The sequence below is a fragment of the Henckelia pumila genome, chromosome 4, assembly GCF_033568475.1.
Source record: "Henckelia pumila isolate YLH828 chromosome 4, ASM3356847v2, whole genome shotgun sequence".
NCBI lineage: Eukaryota > Viridiplantae > Streptophyta > Magnoliopsida > Lamiales > Gesneriaceae > Henckelia > Henckelia pumila.
Genome location: NC_133123.1, coordinates 232343972 through 232362949, shown reverse-complemented (window position 1 = coordinate 232362949; position 18978 = coordinate 232343972). Strand labels below are relative to the sequence as shown.

At 36.4% G+C, this 18978-nt stretch overlaps 1 protein-coding gene across 1 annotated transcript; it reads left to right on the top strand.

The window, feature by feature from the left end:
- The first annotated feature begins 437 nt into the window (after positions 1-437).
- LOC140862908 (uncharacterized) lies at positions 438-797 on the top strand. The gene has a single exon (XM_073265937.1). It carries the CDS (start codon positions 438-440, stop codon positions 795-797), a length of 360 nt encoding a protein of 119 aa, XP_073122038.1.
- Positions 798-18978: the final 18181 nt, after the last annotated feature.

The following is an 18978-nucleotide window of genomic DNA, read 5'->3' as shown; positions in this document are numbered from 1 at the left end:
TTCCAGAACTATCTTCGGAATTGAAATTGAACAACCGTAGCAAAAGTTATCGAATTTAGAGATCAAATTTGGACAAAGAATTGAAGGTCTCGGTTTTGGCTATTGAGGAAGATGATAATTCTGATCATAATTGATGATAAAACATGTGTATACACGTTCACTACATATTCAAGCCAAGTGTCCAAGTAAAATCTGAAAATTGCACTTTGGCCCCTCAATTCTTGCTTATTTGCAAATTGTTCCTCGCCAAATCTTTTTAATTCAATTTCAATCCTAAATAATTTAAGAATATTAGAATTTAATTCAAAACTTCAAAATTCTCAAATTAAATATACTCGAATTAAAATTCAATAATTCTCAGATTAATTCAATTAATCCCGGGCGTTACAAAATCTGACCTCGAGTTTGAAACTGAAGAAAGTGAGCACGAAGAAACAATGACAGAACCAGCTCGAAGAACTCTCAGGGAGTTGGCTAATCCTAATGTTACTCAACAACCATTATGCATTCAATTCCCTATTGAAGCCGATTTTGAATTAAAATCTGGTTTGATTCACTTGTTACCAACTTTTCGTGGTCTTGCAGGTGAAGACCCGCATAAGAATTTGAAGGAATTCCACATTGTTTGCACAACTATGAAACCTCAAGGTATTACAGAGGAACAAATTTCACTGCGAGCTTTTCCATTCTCTCTGGCTGGCAAGGCTAATGATTGGCTCTACTATTTGCCCTCTGGAACTATAACAACTTGGAATGACATGAAACAACAATTTTTGGAAAAGTTCTTCCCAGCTTAGAGAGCAGCAAACATTAGGAAGGATATTTGTGGGATCCAACAGTTACAGGAAGAGACTTTGTATGAGTACTGGGAGAGATTCAAGAAACTGTATGCAAGTTGTCCGCAACATCAAATTTCTGAAGAACTGGGAGAGATTCAAGAAACTGTATGCAAGTTGTCTGCAACTGTAACACCCGGTATTTTAAATACGTAAATTTGCATGCATAATTAGGAATTTTATTTATTTAGAATTATAGATTTATGGGTTAAATAATTATGTGAAATTATTTGTGCATGTTTTAAGTTATTTTAAGCATTTAACCCATAATTAGTGATTTTCACGATTTATGGAAATTAATTGTTTTTGATCGCGTAGACGGGACCGTGGACGGACGAGATGACAACTTTCTATCCAAATTATTTTATGAGTCTTTTTAGAGCCCAAAAATATTATTTTGAGTTTTATTTCCTCAATATTTTTAGTATTTAATTTTATATAATTTTAGGAGTCCGTTTTTATTCAAAATAAGCCAAAATAATGACTTTTTAGTATTTTTAAAATTCCCTTAATTTAATATTTCGGGATTTTAATTAGTTATCAGATTTTACTTCTAATTTAGAGTTTTTAAGTTATATATTTAATATCCTTTTTAATATTTTTAATTATCCTAAAACCTATTTTAATTAAAAACTTAAACCTAAACCTATCCTACCCAAACCCTTCACCCGATCACTCACTCAGTCGACATCCCACCCTCCTTCATCTTCTTCTTCGACCGAGCAGCCCCAAGGTAGACTCCATAGCCACGTTTTTTGAAGGTCCAAAGCTTGTCGTCGTCGTCCCGTCGTCCCGGAATCGTTCCATGCGCCTTCATCTTTTCAATTTCGGTGAAAGACATGATTCTTTCTCTTTATTTTCGTGCCATATCAGAAATTAGATGTGTGAATGTGTAGACATCAGATTGTTCCAACAATTTTCAGAAAAACGAGAATAGTGCGGGTTTTATGCGTGTGTTCTTGCGTTTCTTGATTATATTCATGTTTTTCTTAACCATTATTCGTACTACTGCTGGTCAAGGGAATTTAGGATGCATGAGGGAGGCCTAGACTCGAATGGATCGAGTGGCTCAAGCCAAACGAGCCCAGGAAACCACCAAGTGCAGATCGGCCTCCATGGATGCGCAGCTAGGGTTCGAGGGAAGAGGGGCTCGGGCTTGGTTTAGGGCGTGCATGGGGTCAGGGCTAGGGCCAGGTCGGGACCGCCCAGACGTGGGCTACGTCTGGGCGGTGGGGCTCCGGCCAGGGGCGGTCGGAGCTGGCCGGCAGCAGGCCGTGAAGACCTGCTGCTCTCAGCCGAGAGGGGGCACGGGAGGGGGGTCACGGGTTTGGGCTAGTTTCGAATCTGGGCCAGGTTTGAGTGGTCCGGGTTGGGTCAGTATGGTAGTGGGTTGGGTTAAGTTGGTCCGGGTCCGGGTTGGTGGGCCGGGCTCGAGTCTTTTAATTTTAAAGTATTTTAGGGTTTAATTGGTTTTTGGGCCAATTAATTTGAAATAAAATGATTTGGGTTCCATTTAATTTCTTTGGGATAAATTTAATTATTTTTGGGCTTAATTAAATTAATTTAAGTTAATCTCTTAAATTTTTATGGGTCTTGGGGCCCATGGAAGTTATTGGGCCAGTCTTTGGGCTTTAGGGCCCATTGGGCCAGAATAAGTTGTTATTGGGCCAGGAGTGTTTTAATGGGCTTTAATTAATTCATTGGGCTTAGAAATGTAATGTTGGGCTTAAGTACGTTAATGGGCCAGTCTCAGTGTTAATGAGCCAGATTTAAGTAATTGGGCTTGAGTGTTAGGGCCAGCAGTCAGTACAACCCATGAGAAATTTGCATGTGTCCTGAATATATATTTAATAATTTTTATGCATGGAAGTTATTTTAATAATTATATGTTAGTATGAAATTTAAATTAAATATATATTAAGAACACACATTTTATTTAAGTACATGCATTCATGAAATAATTTTTATGCATGATTTAATGTTTAAGGTTGAGCAAAAGAAAATATTTTATGTTGGAAGTTAAAGTAGTATGACAATTTGAGGGGGATTCGTCCCCATATGTGAACTATTGAAGGGCAGTTTACTGCCAATTTAAGAGGTGATTTGTCACCGCCACGTACGTTGGTTTCCACGCTGATCAGTATTTGATGTATGATTTAAGGTTACACTATGGATACAACCATGCGATGTTAGAAAATAATTTGCTCAACAATGTTTATGTATTATGTATGATTATGATATTTAAGTTAATTTAAGTTATGTTATGTCATGATGTTATTTTAAGCATGCTCATTCATGTATATGTTATGTATTAGTATTAAAGTGATTTAAATTATTTTAAATCCTTGTTATGTTAGCATGTTGGGCTTCTAGGCTCACTACACTGGTATGGTGCAGGTGAGTACGTAGAGGACGTAGTACCCACCGGAGGCGAGGACGTATGAGCAGACTGGCAGTGATCCCCGTGACCGTTGTCTGAGTCTTTATGCATGTCTCGAATTTTTATCATTTTACATTTTAATTATTTTCAGTGGTTGTGATTCGGGATATTTTATTTGAGAAATTTTCAGTGCATGCAAAACCTTAATTTATTTCACTTTTGGTCAGTATTTTATTGAACGCATGACTCAGATATTTAAATTATGAAATGTTAAGTTTTCGATTTGTTGCATTATTTTATTCAAGTTATTTATTTTTAAATCTATTTATTTTGTGCATATATGTATGGGCATGTATGTACATATTTTTACTTAGAAAAAAAAAATTTCCGCATATTTATTTATTAATTATAGAGTTAGGGTTGTTTCAGCAACATCAAATTTCTGAACAACTTTTGGTTCAGTATTTTTATGAGGGACTCTCCGTTTTTTTATAGGAACATGGTTGATGCTGCAAGTGGAGGAGCATTAATGAACAAAACACCTCAAGAAGCAAGTGATCTTATAGCCAACATGACAACTAATGCTCAACAGTTTAGAACAAGAGAAGATAACGCTCCGAGACATGTCAAAGAGGTAAGTGTTAGCCCCATTGATAAAAAAATTAGATTCTTTAACATCTCTTTTGGAAAAATTGGTTGTAGGACAAGCACAACAGGTCAAATCTTGTAGTATATGTTCGATTGTTGGACATCCGACGGATATGTGTCCAACATTACAAGAAGATCAAACACAACAAGCCAATGCAATTGGAAATTTTCCTAGACAACCACAACATTGATATGATCCATATTCCAATACCTACAATCCAGGATGGAGAGATCACCCGAACTTCAGCTACAAAAACCAAGGAGGACAACTGTTAGAACCTAATTGGGGGGGGGGGGTGATTTAGGTTCTATTGGAAACTTTAGCGATTAAAAGCGATTATAAAAATATGCAAGCGGAAGACTTAAAGCAATCAAAAATAAATGGGTAAATAAATGCGTAAAAAAAATTAGAGCGGTAAATGAGATAGGATATGTTTATGGAAGTTCGACGATAAATCGTCTAAGTGATTCTTGGTTAAGATCGATTAACCAAAGATCCACTAGCACTTCAACGTCTTGGCCTTGATGGCTCCATGATAGCCGTACAACAACAACACGATCACCGCGCCGCTACAACTCGAAACACTTGGCCTTAAGGGCTCCAAGGATAGCCTCAACAATCACACAACACACTTGGCTTCACACTCAAGTGTTTAAAACAATATCACAACCAACTTCACAAACTATTTTTACAAACAACTCTCGATTTTTTGAATATATCACACAAACACTTTGATAGAGAGAAGACTGCTTGCAAAGAAAGGAAGAAATGAGTTGGGATGTCTTCAAATGGCCTTGGAAATCCTCTATTTATAGTTGGCAAGGACTTGAAACTCCTTTTGGTGCATGGAGAGTCTGTTGGGAAGAGAAGTTCTAGAAAAAAGAAAGTGTTCGGCGCCGCGGTCTGCTTCCACCCAGCACTGTGCGGAATATGTGGAAAAATAATATATCACAATCTAACCGTGGGATTGAGCCGAAATTTTGACAGACGCCTTAAAACATCATATAATGCATTGTGAATGGTGAAGATTGGATTTGGAAGAATCAAACACGTCCAGTAATTTTCGGAACTCGCTTCATAATATTTTTGCTTCTTGTTCTGCGCGACACATTTGAAAAAATCATATCTCACAATTTATCCATTGGATTGACCTGAAATTTGAACATAAGATTTATAACATCCTAAATGGATTCTGATCGTTGGATATTGGATTTGGATATGTGAAACATTCCCTGTTATTTTCTGAAGTTTATTCTTCATGGTTTCGTTCCTTGCAGAAGTAAATATTGTGCAACATATTTGAAAAAATCATATCTCCAAATATAGCCCTTGGATGGATCTGAAATTTGGACAGAAGGTTTACAACATCCTCAGATTATGACTGGTGGAGATCTGATATGGATCTATAAAAAATTCCCAGTGATTTTTGGACATTGCTTCTCCATACTTTTTCTTCTTTTTGTTCTCGTATCCATCGTCAAGGTATTCCGTACCATCCACAGAACATTGCATCAATTATATGAGCAATACGAGACTTCATAAATACATTTACAACTTCAAAATATCTTCCAAGAATTTAATTGTCAATAAAAATCTAATCTGCAAAATCTCACTTTAAACATTTAGTAACAATTAACCGAGTTTGTAATCATCAAAACATAATAACATGAGACTTTTTAATGCATTAAAAAGATTAATCTCATAACGCGAGATTTGTATGCATTTAAGGCGTAACAAAAACAAGGGTTTTTACAACAGAATTACAACAAAAAACCGGCACCTGCACAATCCTTCGACTTAGGTATGTCTCTAGATGAAATTGTTAAGACCCTTGCAACTAACACTAAAAAATTCCAACATGAAACGAGGGACAGCATTCAGAATCTAGGAAATCAGATAACCCAGTTAGCTACTGTGGTTATCAATTTGGAGGCTCAAAATTCTGTAAAATTACCATCACAAACGGTAGTAAATCCAAGAGAAAATGCAAGTGCAATGGTGTTGAGAAGTGGAAAGAAAAACGAAATTGGTTCTACCTCACCTGAGCAGACTAGTGAAAGAAAAGACATGGACAAGGAGGTTGAAGACACATCCTAGGAGCACACAAAGGTAAAATCCACACCTTCTGTATCTGATATATCTAATGTGGTTGTTCTTCCTTTTCCTTCTAGGTTAAAAAAATCCAAAAAAGCTGAGAATGAAGTGTTGGAGATGTTCAGAAAAGTGGAAATTAACATACCCTTGATTGATTCAATTAAGTAAATCCCAATGTATGCTAAATTTTTTAAGGATTTGTGCACTAACAAGAGGAGGTTGAGAAGTGATGAGAAGGTAAGTGTGGGAAAAAATGTATCTGTTGTGATAAAAATGTCTTTACCAAATAAATGCAAGGATCCGGATATGTTTACTATGCCTTGTGTTATTGGAAATTTAAAAATTGAGTGTGCCATGTTAGATTTAGGTGAATCCATAAATGTCATGTCATATTCCATTTATTGTGCTCTAAATTTGAGTCCTTTGAAAGAAACTAGAGTGGTGATTCAATTGGCTGATCGTTCTAATGCTTACCCGGAAGGGGTTGTTGATGATGTTTTAGTGCAGGTTAAAGAGTTGATATTCCCCGCAAATTTCTATATCTTGCGAATGGAGGATGAATCCATTTCGAATTCACCTCCAATTCTGTTGGGAAGGCCATTCATGAAGACAGCTAGGACCAAGATTGTTGTTGATGATGGTATCCTCTCCGTCGAATTTGATGGAGAGATTGTAAAATTTAATATTTTTGATGTTATTAAGTACCCAAGTAAAATCATTCTATATGCTCGATAGATGTTGATTCAATTGTGCAGGGAGTTTTTGAGGAAGAATGTGAGACTGAAAATTTTCAAATGTGTGCACAATTGGATGAGGCAGGAGAGACTAGGAAACTGCACCTGCAAGAGTTAGAGGAACTGCGTTTAGAGGCTTATGAGAACTCAAGGATTTATAAAGAGAAAACGACGTTGTGTCATGATAACTCTATGTTGAGAAAGCAATTTACTGTTGGCCAAAAAGTACTGATCTTTAATTCTTGGTTAAAATTCATGTCAGGTAAGCTTCGTTCTCAATGAATTGGTCCATTTGTTGTTACTCACATGTTCCCTTATGGTGCAGTAGAAATTAAGAGTCTGGATACAGAGAAAATTTTCAAAGTGAATGGACATCGACTGAAGGTGTTCCATGAAAATGAAAGTGTGTCGTACATGGAGATTGAGTTAACAATTTCTCGTTATTCCACGACTTGATGAGATTGGTAACGTCGAGCATAACGACGCTAAAAAAATTGCGCTTTTGGGAGGCAACCCAACGTTTTTTATTTATTTATTATTATTATTATTTTTTTATGCTTCCTTTTAAAAAAAATATTCAGAAAATGATTTTCTATAAGGTGTGCCCACGCCCTATGAAAAATCATTTTCTGTACAAAAAATCAATTTTTCTTCTTAAAAACTTTAAAATTTTTAGAAAATAATTTTCTACAAGGAGTGCCCATGCCCTATGAAAAATTATTTTCTGTTTTGAAAAAAAACGTTTCCAATTTGTTTTAGTTTCTTTTAATTAATAATTGTAATTATTACAAGAATAATAACTCAAATAAGAGGGTTTATCGCCTTATCATTTTTTTATTATCTCTCTACAGGGCCGCCCCTCCCGTCTCTTTCTCTCCTTCATCTCCAAGTCACCCGCTACTCACCCTCGCTCCACCACCATTCACTCCACTTCACACGAACGTCGTTGCTCACCCCTCATCACCGCAGTCGCTGCCTGTGCATCACTACTTCACTCCAGCACCATCGTCAGCCGCTTTTCGGCTAAATTCCAGCGCAGCCTATCCTCACAACGCCTCTGTGCTGCCGTCATTTACTAGATCACTGACCAACATCCATCGTGACCACCGGCCGTCGTATTTCAAATCCAGCACCGCCTGCATCCACCACCTCTCTTGGCCTGAGACCACCATCGTTCCTCGCGCCGAATAATCACCAGACCACCGTCCAGCCACCTCGTCAATGCCATGCACTTGCCGTCTTCTTTAGCCGCCGCTCGCTCTTCACTTTCACTCCAAGACAACCATCGACCAGCCACCATTCACCTATGTAATTTGGTGATATCTCTCTACTCTTAGATCATCATTGTTTGATTATTATCTTTGGTTCCAGTGTGCATTATGTTTTCTTTAGTTTGCCAAGGTTTTATTCCTTCGTAGTAGCTGCTACTATGATTTTGGTGGGTGATTGCTGAAATATTTTGTGGAGTGTTGTTTGATTTTAATGATATTTACCAGCGTAGTTTGATCCAAAGTTCTCTCACCTCAGCAATAGATGGCATTTTCGTCAATGCTCAAAATTGTCAGGGGAGTTATCTAATTATCCTTACCCTTTTCTTGTTTTATTTGAGAATTTTTTATGTCATTGAGGACAATGCGGATTTAGGTGTGGGAGGTTTTAAGTTGTTTGTGTTATTCTTATCGGTGGTTAATTATTGTTGTTTTTTATTTTTTTTAATTCAATTTTGTGAGTTTATGTCTAAGAGATATTTAGTTCATGATTATTGTTTCTCTCCTCTAAATCCTGGATACTTCTGACACTGGTCCTTTTTGAAAAAAAAAAATTGTACTCTCTTTGCTGCATTGTGGGTAGTTGCTCTTGATAATCGTTGAAAAGACAAATGCATGGGTCTAACACACATAGATATCTCTTTTGGTGAGATTTGGGCCAATGAGCAATCACTATATCATGCCTTGTTTTCTTGATTGTGTGTTTGTCATTCATTGTTAATTTTTCTAGAACTTGCATTGTTATACATGTCCTAATTAACCCCTTTGGTGGATTTAATGCATTGTTCAAAATTAAGGGCCCTAGGTTAAAATCATTTTTCATATGCCCCTGCTTTGAGCCAACCTTTATGAATATACCCTTAATGAGTCAATTTTTAGCCTAATCCTTTTCTTTGAAGAATAACCACACTACAGGCCATGAAAATCCTTTATTTATTGGTTATCCCATTCTTTGAACCTTGAATTAAAAAATTATGTAAACTTTTCACATAGGGCACTATTTGAATCAAAGACAGTGAAAAAGTTTGGAGACTTAGCTACTCATGCTCCGAGTCTTATAATTCTCTTTTTTACATTTTAAATTCCCAAAAAAAAATTGAAAAAAAAGAAGAAATAGAAAATACGGAAAATAAAGAAAGAAAAAAAATGTCAAAAGAAAAAGAAAAGAAAATTAAAAAAAATAAAGAGAGATGAATGATTTTATTGGATGTCAAAATTGTCATGGATTGTGGATGAATAGCTGGATGGAGTTGTTTTTGTGGAAAGTTTTATATGATGACTTCAATTCTATTAGCCATTTTATCCTTTAAGCTACCTTACTTCTAGCTCTGTTACAACCATCTTTACGCCCTTTGATCATGCATTTTAATTTATTCATTTGGTGGAAAAGGCGTGATATATTTGCAAGCTTATGGTTAAAAATCTTTTATGTTTTGACATGAGAGTTTTTTTTTCTTGATATATACACCACAAACACTTTTGTTGAGTGCAATGAGTGAATCCCGTGAGAAGTTGTTGTGCCCTATGTATTTTAATTTTAATACAATTGATTGAGTTGATTGCTTGTGATGTGGTATGTGAGAATTTGCACTTTTGGTATGTTTTTAAAGCATTAAATGCATGAATATTTTGTTTGGATTGGTTGAGGAAGAGAAAGGAGGATGATGAGTGAGATGATAGATTGAACTATTATATGTTTGAGGACAAGAATGGTTTATGTGTGAGAGATTTTGATAGGTTCATAATATTTATATTTTTAGTATCATATTTCTCGAGTTTTTATCTTTTGCATATGTTAATTGATGTGTTTTTGTCATGTTTTGTAGTTGGAGAAATTTTGATGATCTTGGACAAAAATTGGGCTAAAAAGTTGAATTATATCACATTTGGAGTTTCCAAGAGGAAAGTTTGAGAAATTGAGCAAACTAAAAGTGGTCCTTAAACAAGGCGTGGGCGCGCTGTGTGATTACTATGTTACTGTCTTGTGGGGAATAGAAGATTTTAGAATTTGAGAAGTATAAATATGGCATTTAAGTTATGGAAGATTTTTTGAAGAGAATATTTTTACATAAATAAAGATAGTTGGAGATTTTTTATTCAAACAATATCTCCACATTATCTTTTACTTAGGCTTTATCTTTTTGTTTTTAATTTTAGTCTTTATCTTTTTTCCTTTTTACAAGTTTTACACGTTAGTTTGCGATTTAGGGAGAATTCTACAGATATCTGCATCTTGTTCTGCAGTCTTGAGACGACTAGGCAGAGAAATTTTCTTCTTCTTTTCCTCTTCATAATTTTTAGGTTTAATCTTTTATATTTCTAGGCTAGCCAACTATGCTTGGCTAAGTTTTTAATTTTGATTCAAGGATATTTTTCGGTATTTCGATTCATCACTGTGAGGTTATACGTTTAAATTGATGTTCTTGTTTATTTCTAGTATTTGTTGATTTATGCTTTATTTCATGAAAGTTGTAGGTCGATTAATCTGATAAATTAATTGATTTTACGTCTTTTGAATGCTAACCATGAGTTCAATGATCCGTAATTGTCATGAATGATTAGTGTGCGAGTATCGATACATTAGGTGTGTTGTGCTATCATAGCATATTTCATCTACATAAATTAACGAAACTAGATTTAACAATTTGGTTTCCTATTCAAAGATTCTGTAGATGGAACCTGAAATCGTTCTATAGCTGGAACAAAAGGGACAATGGTTGTGTCCGGATCAAAGTTGATTTCCTCAGAAGAAGTTGAAGTCAACATTTGTTTTGGAGGCTCAACAAAAACATCCTCAATGAACAAATCTTCAAAAATAGGATCTTCAATGTGAGATTCAGCCATAGATTGATCAATAAATGGCTCTTCAATCTGAATCTCAATCAATGGTTCTTCAATAATAGGGTCAATCATCTGAATTCCCTTCGGAGGAGAATTTGATTGAGCAGGAGACCGAGTACGAGAAACATGATCATTAGAAGGAATGTCAATGATAGAATCAAAATCCTCTGTGTCAGAAATAGTATCAGATGAGTTAATGTGAGCTGTTTTGGCTGATGAAACCTCAACAGGGAAATCTTGTCTCATCATTTGAGCAGTAGAATTCATCAGAAGAGCATCATTCTATTGTTAACTTATTGCAGCAGTTTGATCAAAAATATCCAAAATTACTGGATTGAACTTTGCTCTCTTCATTCTCAAATAAGCTCGCAGGACACTTTCCTTCAGTCTGAGTTCAATAATTTTTTTTCTTTCCAGTGAAAGTAAGATATCTTGAGTTTCAGCTCACTCAAGGATCTTGTCTTCAAGAGCAGAATATTGGACAGCTTTTTCAATGACTTAATATTTGAGATGTGATTTTTGGTCCGGTGGAATACCCATCTGTCAAAGATTTTCATCTTTTCTTCTGCACTGTTGATGATGTGATCAGCAAATTGATCAATAATCCTTTGTGCATTGGAAGTAGAGGAAGGATCAGATGTATCACCGGACTCCTTAAAAAATCCAGACCGAAGAGTAGTGATATTCATCTATGTCACTAAAATAACAGCTCTTTCAACTCTTGACAGAGGTATAGAAGGAATTGGAGCATATTGAATTGCTGTTGGAACTCGGGAGGAGGTCTAATAGATATCTTCTTATTTTGAGGAGGAGGAAGAACGATCTCAACCAGAGTCACTTGATCTGACTCTGACTCTGACTCTTCTGATTCAGTAGATTCAATCAGTAATTTCCTTTTTACTGATTTCTTCCTTTTTGAAACAGATGGCTTCGGATCAGCAGTGGACTTGGAAGCTTGAATTGCTGGAGGCTTTGATTCATCTGGTATAGTCAAATTTTCAATTTCATCTGGATTGGGTGTACCATGATTGAACACGATCAACTGCTTGGCCTCGTACACCTCGATGGCCCTCTCATTTAATGTCTTGTGAGGATGAAGATTGGTAGATGGTCCCAGATGGACATTCAAATCAATCAAGATTTCTCCGATTTGAATTGCAAAGCCTTGAGATTGGACTGTTGGAGCAATGATCCTTGCAGATAGAACATATAACAGAACAACAGACCAATTTACTGCAATACCAGCAGAAATAGCAGCCTGAATTCCATCTTGAGTTCCTTATTATTGCATGGTATCTTAACTGGTTTATCTATCATAGAATACATCATTTTCATCTAATTCAGAAGAAATTTCTGAGAAGTTTGTGATCCCCTGTCTGGGTAGATCGAACGATGAAGCAAATAAATTAGATGTAATCCTCACGAACTCTCCACGAAGAGCAGTAGAGATAACTTGATCTTAGATTTTGGCTATCTGAAAGAACTTTGGAAGTGCCTGCTTGTAGATGACTTTCCTACCTTCCAGGAATTTCCTCAACCCAGAAGCTTTGATGGTGCGAAAAATTTCTACCATCCCTTGATCAAGAAGATCGTACACAGTGTGAAAGTCTATGAGAAGAACATTTTGGATAATCGGAGACATCTTTCCTGCAATCAAAATAAATTTGCCGAAGTAAATGTGTTTTGTGCGAAAGAAATTAGGGTTCAGTTGTAAGAAAGAGAGGTGATATAGATGTATGTAAGTAATTTTTCCCAAAAGTGTGGATGAGTGACGTGAGAAACTTTTGAATTCAAAAATATACGGCGTAAGTCGGCTGTACTATTATCGCGACAAGAAATAATATATTTAATTCTTTCTTGGGAATAAAAAACGACAAAGAACCCTCCATAAATTAACTAATCGGATCGATTGTCCGATCTTCTGCACAGAAAAGAAATATCAGATAAGAATGGTGCAAAGTATTGAAGAACGATAGGAAGAGCTTCAGGAGTTTGTCCTAAAATACACGATGAGGACGTACTTTAAGATCAAGGAGATACGAATGTATCATCCTGCCATCTTCCCACCACGGAAGGAGGAGGACGCCAGGGAGCTCTCTTACAGGAGAGAAATGTACAGGGACCTTTTATGGTCCGAAAGTGACGAGGCCATCATCCCTTCAGAAGGTGCAAAGTATCTTCTTCTCCATAAGGTGAGTTTATGTTCACGCCATTTGAAACACCACTTAGAGAGTGGTTGTTTAAGTGGAATAAAGAGGTTAACATAATGAAGAGGATGTATGCGCCTCGGAGAATGTAAATTTTTTTATTATCATGAAATGAAATTATTTTGCTTGTTATTTGCTTCTGTGTATGTCAAATCGTGACTTAATGTGCAGATGTATGAGTGTGTTAAGATAAGCAAAAAGTCACAAAAAAAAATTAAAGTTAAGATAAGTTCAACTAGATGAGTTCAAGAAAATGCAGAAAAGTTCATGGCATATGAGTTTGAAAAACGAAACAAGTTTCCCCTAAAAATAAGCATATTTAATCAATATCAATCAAACCAATAACATTTCAAAAATAAGAAAACTTAGCGTCAGGTAATGGCTTTGTGAAGATATCAGCAACTTGCAGATCAGTTGAGATGTATTCCAGGCGAATATGTAGCGACCCAACCCAGATCCATTAACTAATCAGAGTTAGAGCATAATTAAGCATGCATTTAAAATAAATCGTTGCGGAACACTTGAATAAAAGAAGACCGGCAGAATACAACCGGTTAAATAAGCCGATATACAACCCAATCGAATTACAAATAATTCTAAGGGTAAAGATCTACAACTAATCCTGTTTTCTTCACTGGTCACTTGCTACTTCAAGCTCCTGGTGCTCAACCCTGCACCTACACCTGCCCTGCCGAATGGGGTGTCCAGACATATAGAAAATACTGGACGTGAGCAAATACTCTCTATACAGAAGAAATGATATATAAAATATATACAACACATAAGTGTATTTAAAACGAGGGTAAAAACAGTACTCAGAGGCGCCATGAATGTACAGGGCAATATCGGATAGCAAGTCCGCGGTTCCGGTCGTATATTCACCTATCAACTATAGTGTCTGCCCACCGTCTTGGTAGCTCCTAGTGATAGCAAAATCCAGGGGCTGAGTGTCCCCAGACACGAATCCACAGGAATTAACGCCTCACTGATGGAAACTGTCATGACTCACATCATACCAGATGTAGTCTATCGTAAAAACATGCATGTGCTAAAGCCGTAAAACATGGTAAAACAAATAGCACATACTCTCATGCAACACATACAATATATATCATGCTGGTCATCTCAGTCAGTACTTATATACCTTACTACAGGCAGTTCCTAGCAGTCCCACTCTAGGTTCTCAAGCCTATCATCAGCTCTACAATGCAAATACTCATGCATCAATATTTAAGCTCTAAAAGTCTTAACTAAGCTATTGAATACTCCTAAATAATTTAAGGAGACCATAGCTATACATGCGTCTGTCATCAGTCCGCTGATGGTGATTGCCTCAAAACTAGGACACAGCTCCGCTACGATGCCTGGATCGCTATGCCATTTCCGGAATCCCAAAAGGATGCCTAGAATTCCCTAGATCTGTGCTAGAAGGCTAAGTAATTGAGAGAGAAAAGAGGAGAGGTGCGAGTTGGAATGAAGCCTCGGATCCCATATTTATAGACGCAACGCGGAACGTCCGTTCCTCCATCGTTGCGTCCATTCTCCCATCGTTGCGTCTGATGTCCCATCACGTTCGTAAGGAACGACGTCCTCTTGCTGACGTCATGGATGACATCAGATGGCAAGAACGTTGCGTCCGTTCCACGAACGTTTCTTCCGTTCCTGGTCATCCTCTGGGCCATTTCCGATCATTCTGAATCCATTTCTGAAGTTCGTTAATCCAACAAAAATTTCCTTAATCATGTATTAATAAATCAAAACATGATCACATGATTACTATACTCATTAATCACAAATTATGGATACGGGTCGCTACATTCTCTATATCCCCCCCCCCCCCCCCCTTAAAAGGATTTTGTCCTCGAAATCTAGGGTAGAACCTCGAGAACGTAATATAGACCACTTGTCCAATTCACCAATAGTTCCGGTTCGAAACATCTGGTCGAATAACCTTTGAAAACTCTAAACCTCGCTAAACCTGCAGGGTATGCTTAATCACTGAACCTCATCGGAACTTATACTCGATTTAGAATCCGCGCTGATTCATCTGCAATACTGCTAGAATTGCGTAACACTACTGACTATCTTCAGTTATCCATTGTTAATCGCAAACGACACGACACATTTGATCCAATTACCGACTGTATCAGCCACACTGATATATCTTCCATCCTGACCACGATCTCACTGATCACTAAGGATACAAACACCCGCTTGACCGAAATCATTGTCCCAAGGGAAAATCTTAGACTGACGAAGACCAAGTCATAACCTGACTGGCTTACGACATTCATCGAATCACTAATTGAATCTAACCATCCAATGGTTCTCAAAAGCTCTCAGTGCCTATCACCTCTAGTCAGGAAACACCAATCCTGACAATGTGCTGACATAACAAAGCCCGAATTTCTCCTCAAAAGAATCTAGTTGACACAAAGCTATATTCCAACATAACTATTCAATACGATTCCCAGACTGGTCATCCTTCCCATGCTCCACCAAAGCAAACAAGCTTTCCAAAAAATAATGGGAATTTAGCCCACCATGTCTAGTGCAAATCATAGTTCACGTTTCTTTGTATACTCAATACTGCGTCATAAGGAACTCTCTTCACGTGACAATCATGTCACAAAATCCTTTCTTGATTCATTGGTCTGCGAATTCATGTGCATATGCCGCAATGGAAATCATCGCACCATTGATGATTTACATCATCTCGATCACAGGTTATTCACCCATGAATTTAATCAATGGCCATCCTCCTGGTAGTTAAACATACTCGCAATCACTGTACATAAATCAAGACTAAGGTAAGCTTCCACCAATATGCTCGACTGGGACATTCCACAGCGCACAGACATATGGAAACACTTCCTATTCCATCTCAAAACTCGATAGTCATTGCACCTAACATAACTGATAGTTGTGTTTGTGTTGCTTATTTTAATGTTATTTTGTTATTGTTTTGCATTCGTTTATGTGTTTTAATTAAGTATTTTGTTCGTATTGCATATTATGTGTCTACATGGTTGGTTTCCCGATTTTGTTGGTTAGGTTGTGCGTTTTAGCGGATGCATGGACGAACTATGGAGCAAAGGGGAATGACGAAATTATTTTGAAGGGAAGCGCTCGATTCTGCAACATTTAACCGATCAAACGGAGCATGTGAAGCTGAAAACAGTAGGCTCTGGAATTTTCGGCCGATCAATCTGCAAGACTTGACCGATCGAGCGGCTCGCGGAATTCGCAAAATAGTAGGAGTACATTTTTTGGCTCGCTCGATCGGTCACATTTTACCGATTGAGCAAGCGTCGCTGTTCGGGAAAGAATTGTTAATTTTAGAAACTCTTTTATTTTGGATTCTAGCTTTTATTAGGATTTTATTCCATTTTTCAGACTTCATTATCAGACTTTTGGCATATCTCCTTGGCGGCTAGGTTTTGTATTATAATTTTCTCTCAAGATTTCTTCCTTTCTTTTAATTTTTCTCGAATTTTTCATGAATCATTGTAGCTAAACCTTAGAACTTGGTTGAGGAATACAAGCCCTTGATTTTGTTTATTCATGAGATTCGATTGTCATGCTTTAATCCTTATTGAGTATCAATAGTTGATCTGTTTTATTTCATGTTTGTATGCGAAATTTTCGGATTGGTCATCTTAGGATTTTGCTATGCAAACTATAGCTAAATTAAAATTCAAATCCATAATTGTTTGAATCAACTAATTTGCGAAGCAACTACGTTTAATATTTTCTGCTGTTGAATTTGTTGAATCGTAGGAACAACTCTTGAATAGATTAAATACAATCGTTGGTATTTGTGTTGTCTAGGTTCATCAGTTTTACTCGTTTGAATGCTACCTTAAATTTAAATATAGATCGCTGGAATCCGGGTTGATTTATTGGTTAGGGTTAATTTAGAACTCTGGTGTCTAATTAACTAAGATTAAGGTAAAACAGGAATTTGATTTTCAATGATGAATATTTGATTGGATTAATTATTTTTAGGAATCGATGATTGAATGAATTAATATCAAGGGTGTAGTCGACCGATACCAAGACTTGTTTCTTATTGATTTCCTCATACTTTTAAATCTTGCATGATAGTGATATTATTTCTTTTTAATTTCTTGAATTTTCAGTAGTTAATTCCAAAACTCAAAAATCCCCTTTCTTTTTATTTTAGAACACATTAAATTTTTCTTTCTTCATGGGAACGATCCCTACACACACTACTGCACATTTTGTTATCTGATTTGAGTTGGGTAATTTGGGCGTGACACGACTTAACGCTATCAAATTTTGGCGTCGTTGCGGGGGAACGGTGTTTAATTTATTGTGTTCTTTTTCTTTTTATTTTGTTTTGTTTAATCTCACTCTTTTCTCTTTTCTTTGTTTCTATTTTCTCTCTCGTTCATTCTTTCAGGTGATTTTGCTGAAGAAGATCTTCTCTACGACCCGGAGATCGAAAGGACTTTACACAGGCGAAGGAGAGAAGCTCGTAGGAAACATGAAGAAGTTGCTTGAATAGAATTTCCAGAAGAAGAAATGACTCCTAATGCTAATCTGAGTCTTAGACAATTAGGCACTCCTGATCCCAATCAACAACTTTTATGCATTACTTTTCCTACGTTAGAAAATAATGCTACATTTGAGCTTAAATCTGGATTGATTCACTTATTGCCTTCTTTTCATGGTCTTGCAGGTGAGGACCCTAATAAACACTTGATGGAATTCCATGTGGTCTGCATAAGTATGAAATCCCATGGAGTGACAGAGGAGCAGATTCAACTGAGGGCCTTTCCTTTCTCTTTGAAGAGTGCTGCTAAGGATTGGATATACTATTTACCCTCTGTTTCTATCACGACTTGGACGGAGATGAAAAATAATATTTCTAGAAAAATATTTCCCAGCCTCTAGAGCCGCGAACATTCGGAAATAAATCTATGGAATCAAGCAATACTCAGGGGAATCAATACATGAATACTGGGAGCGGTTCAAGAAGCTTTGTGCTAGCTGTCCGCAGCACTAGATAAGTGAAAATTTATTAATCAAATATTGCTATGAAGGTTTGTTACCTCATGAAAGGAGTATGCTAGACGCAGCCAGTGGTGGAGTTTTTGTGGATAAAACTCTGGTACAAGCGAAGAATTTAATCAAGAACATGGCGGCCAATTCTCAACAATTTGGCACCAACAGGAATGATCATGTATGTAATGCCCCAAAAATTTATTATCAAATTAATTGACAATTAAAATAATTATTGAGTTGGAAAAATATTTATTGCGGCCAATTAAGTTATAGAGTGTATTTATAAAATACACGTGTCAATTAGTCAATTGGTTTGACTATTTCCGGATATCTGGTAATATTGGCATTTTTGATATAATTATTAAGATATCGGAATTAAAATAATTATTTATGTCAGATACTTTAATTTAAAAGAATGTTTGACCGAGTTGACTGATCATGGTCTAAGTTTAACTTAATAATTAATTTGAGAAATTATAAGTCTAATTGACTAGTCAAAGACAATAATTTCAGAGAATGATGTTAATAATTGTGGGGTGTGTGTAGCAGAAAATATCAGAATGGAGACTAATTTTACCATTTGGACATCAAATAAATTAGTACAGATAAAAAAATTATCGATTTGCTATAAATCTCAAAACACACACTAAAACACACTCAATAAAACACAGATATGTATTTTATAAATACACTCTATAACTCAATTGGTCGCAATAAATATTTTTCCAACTCAATAACTATTTTAATTGCCAATTAATTCGGTAATAAATTTTTGGGGTGTTACAAATCTTGCCCTAGCTCTTGATGCAGTTTGAAACGTGAGAAAAGGGGAAAGGAAAAAGCGGCGTTCCAAATTTTTGAGAAAAAAAAACTGAGAAAAGAAACTGATTTGAACGCTCACTCAGTTTGTGACTAATGGGCTTAGTTCGGCCCATTAG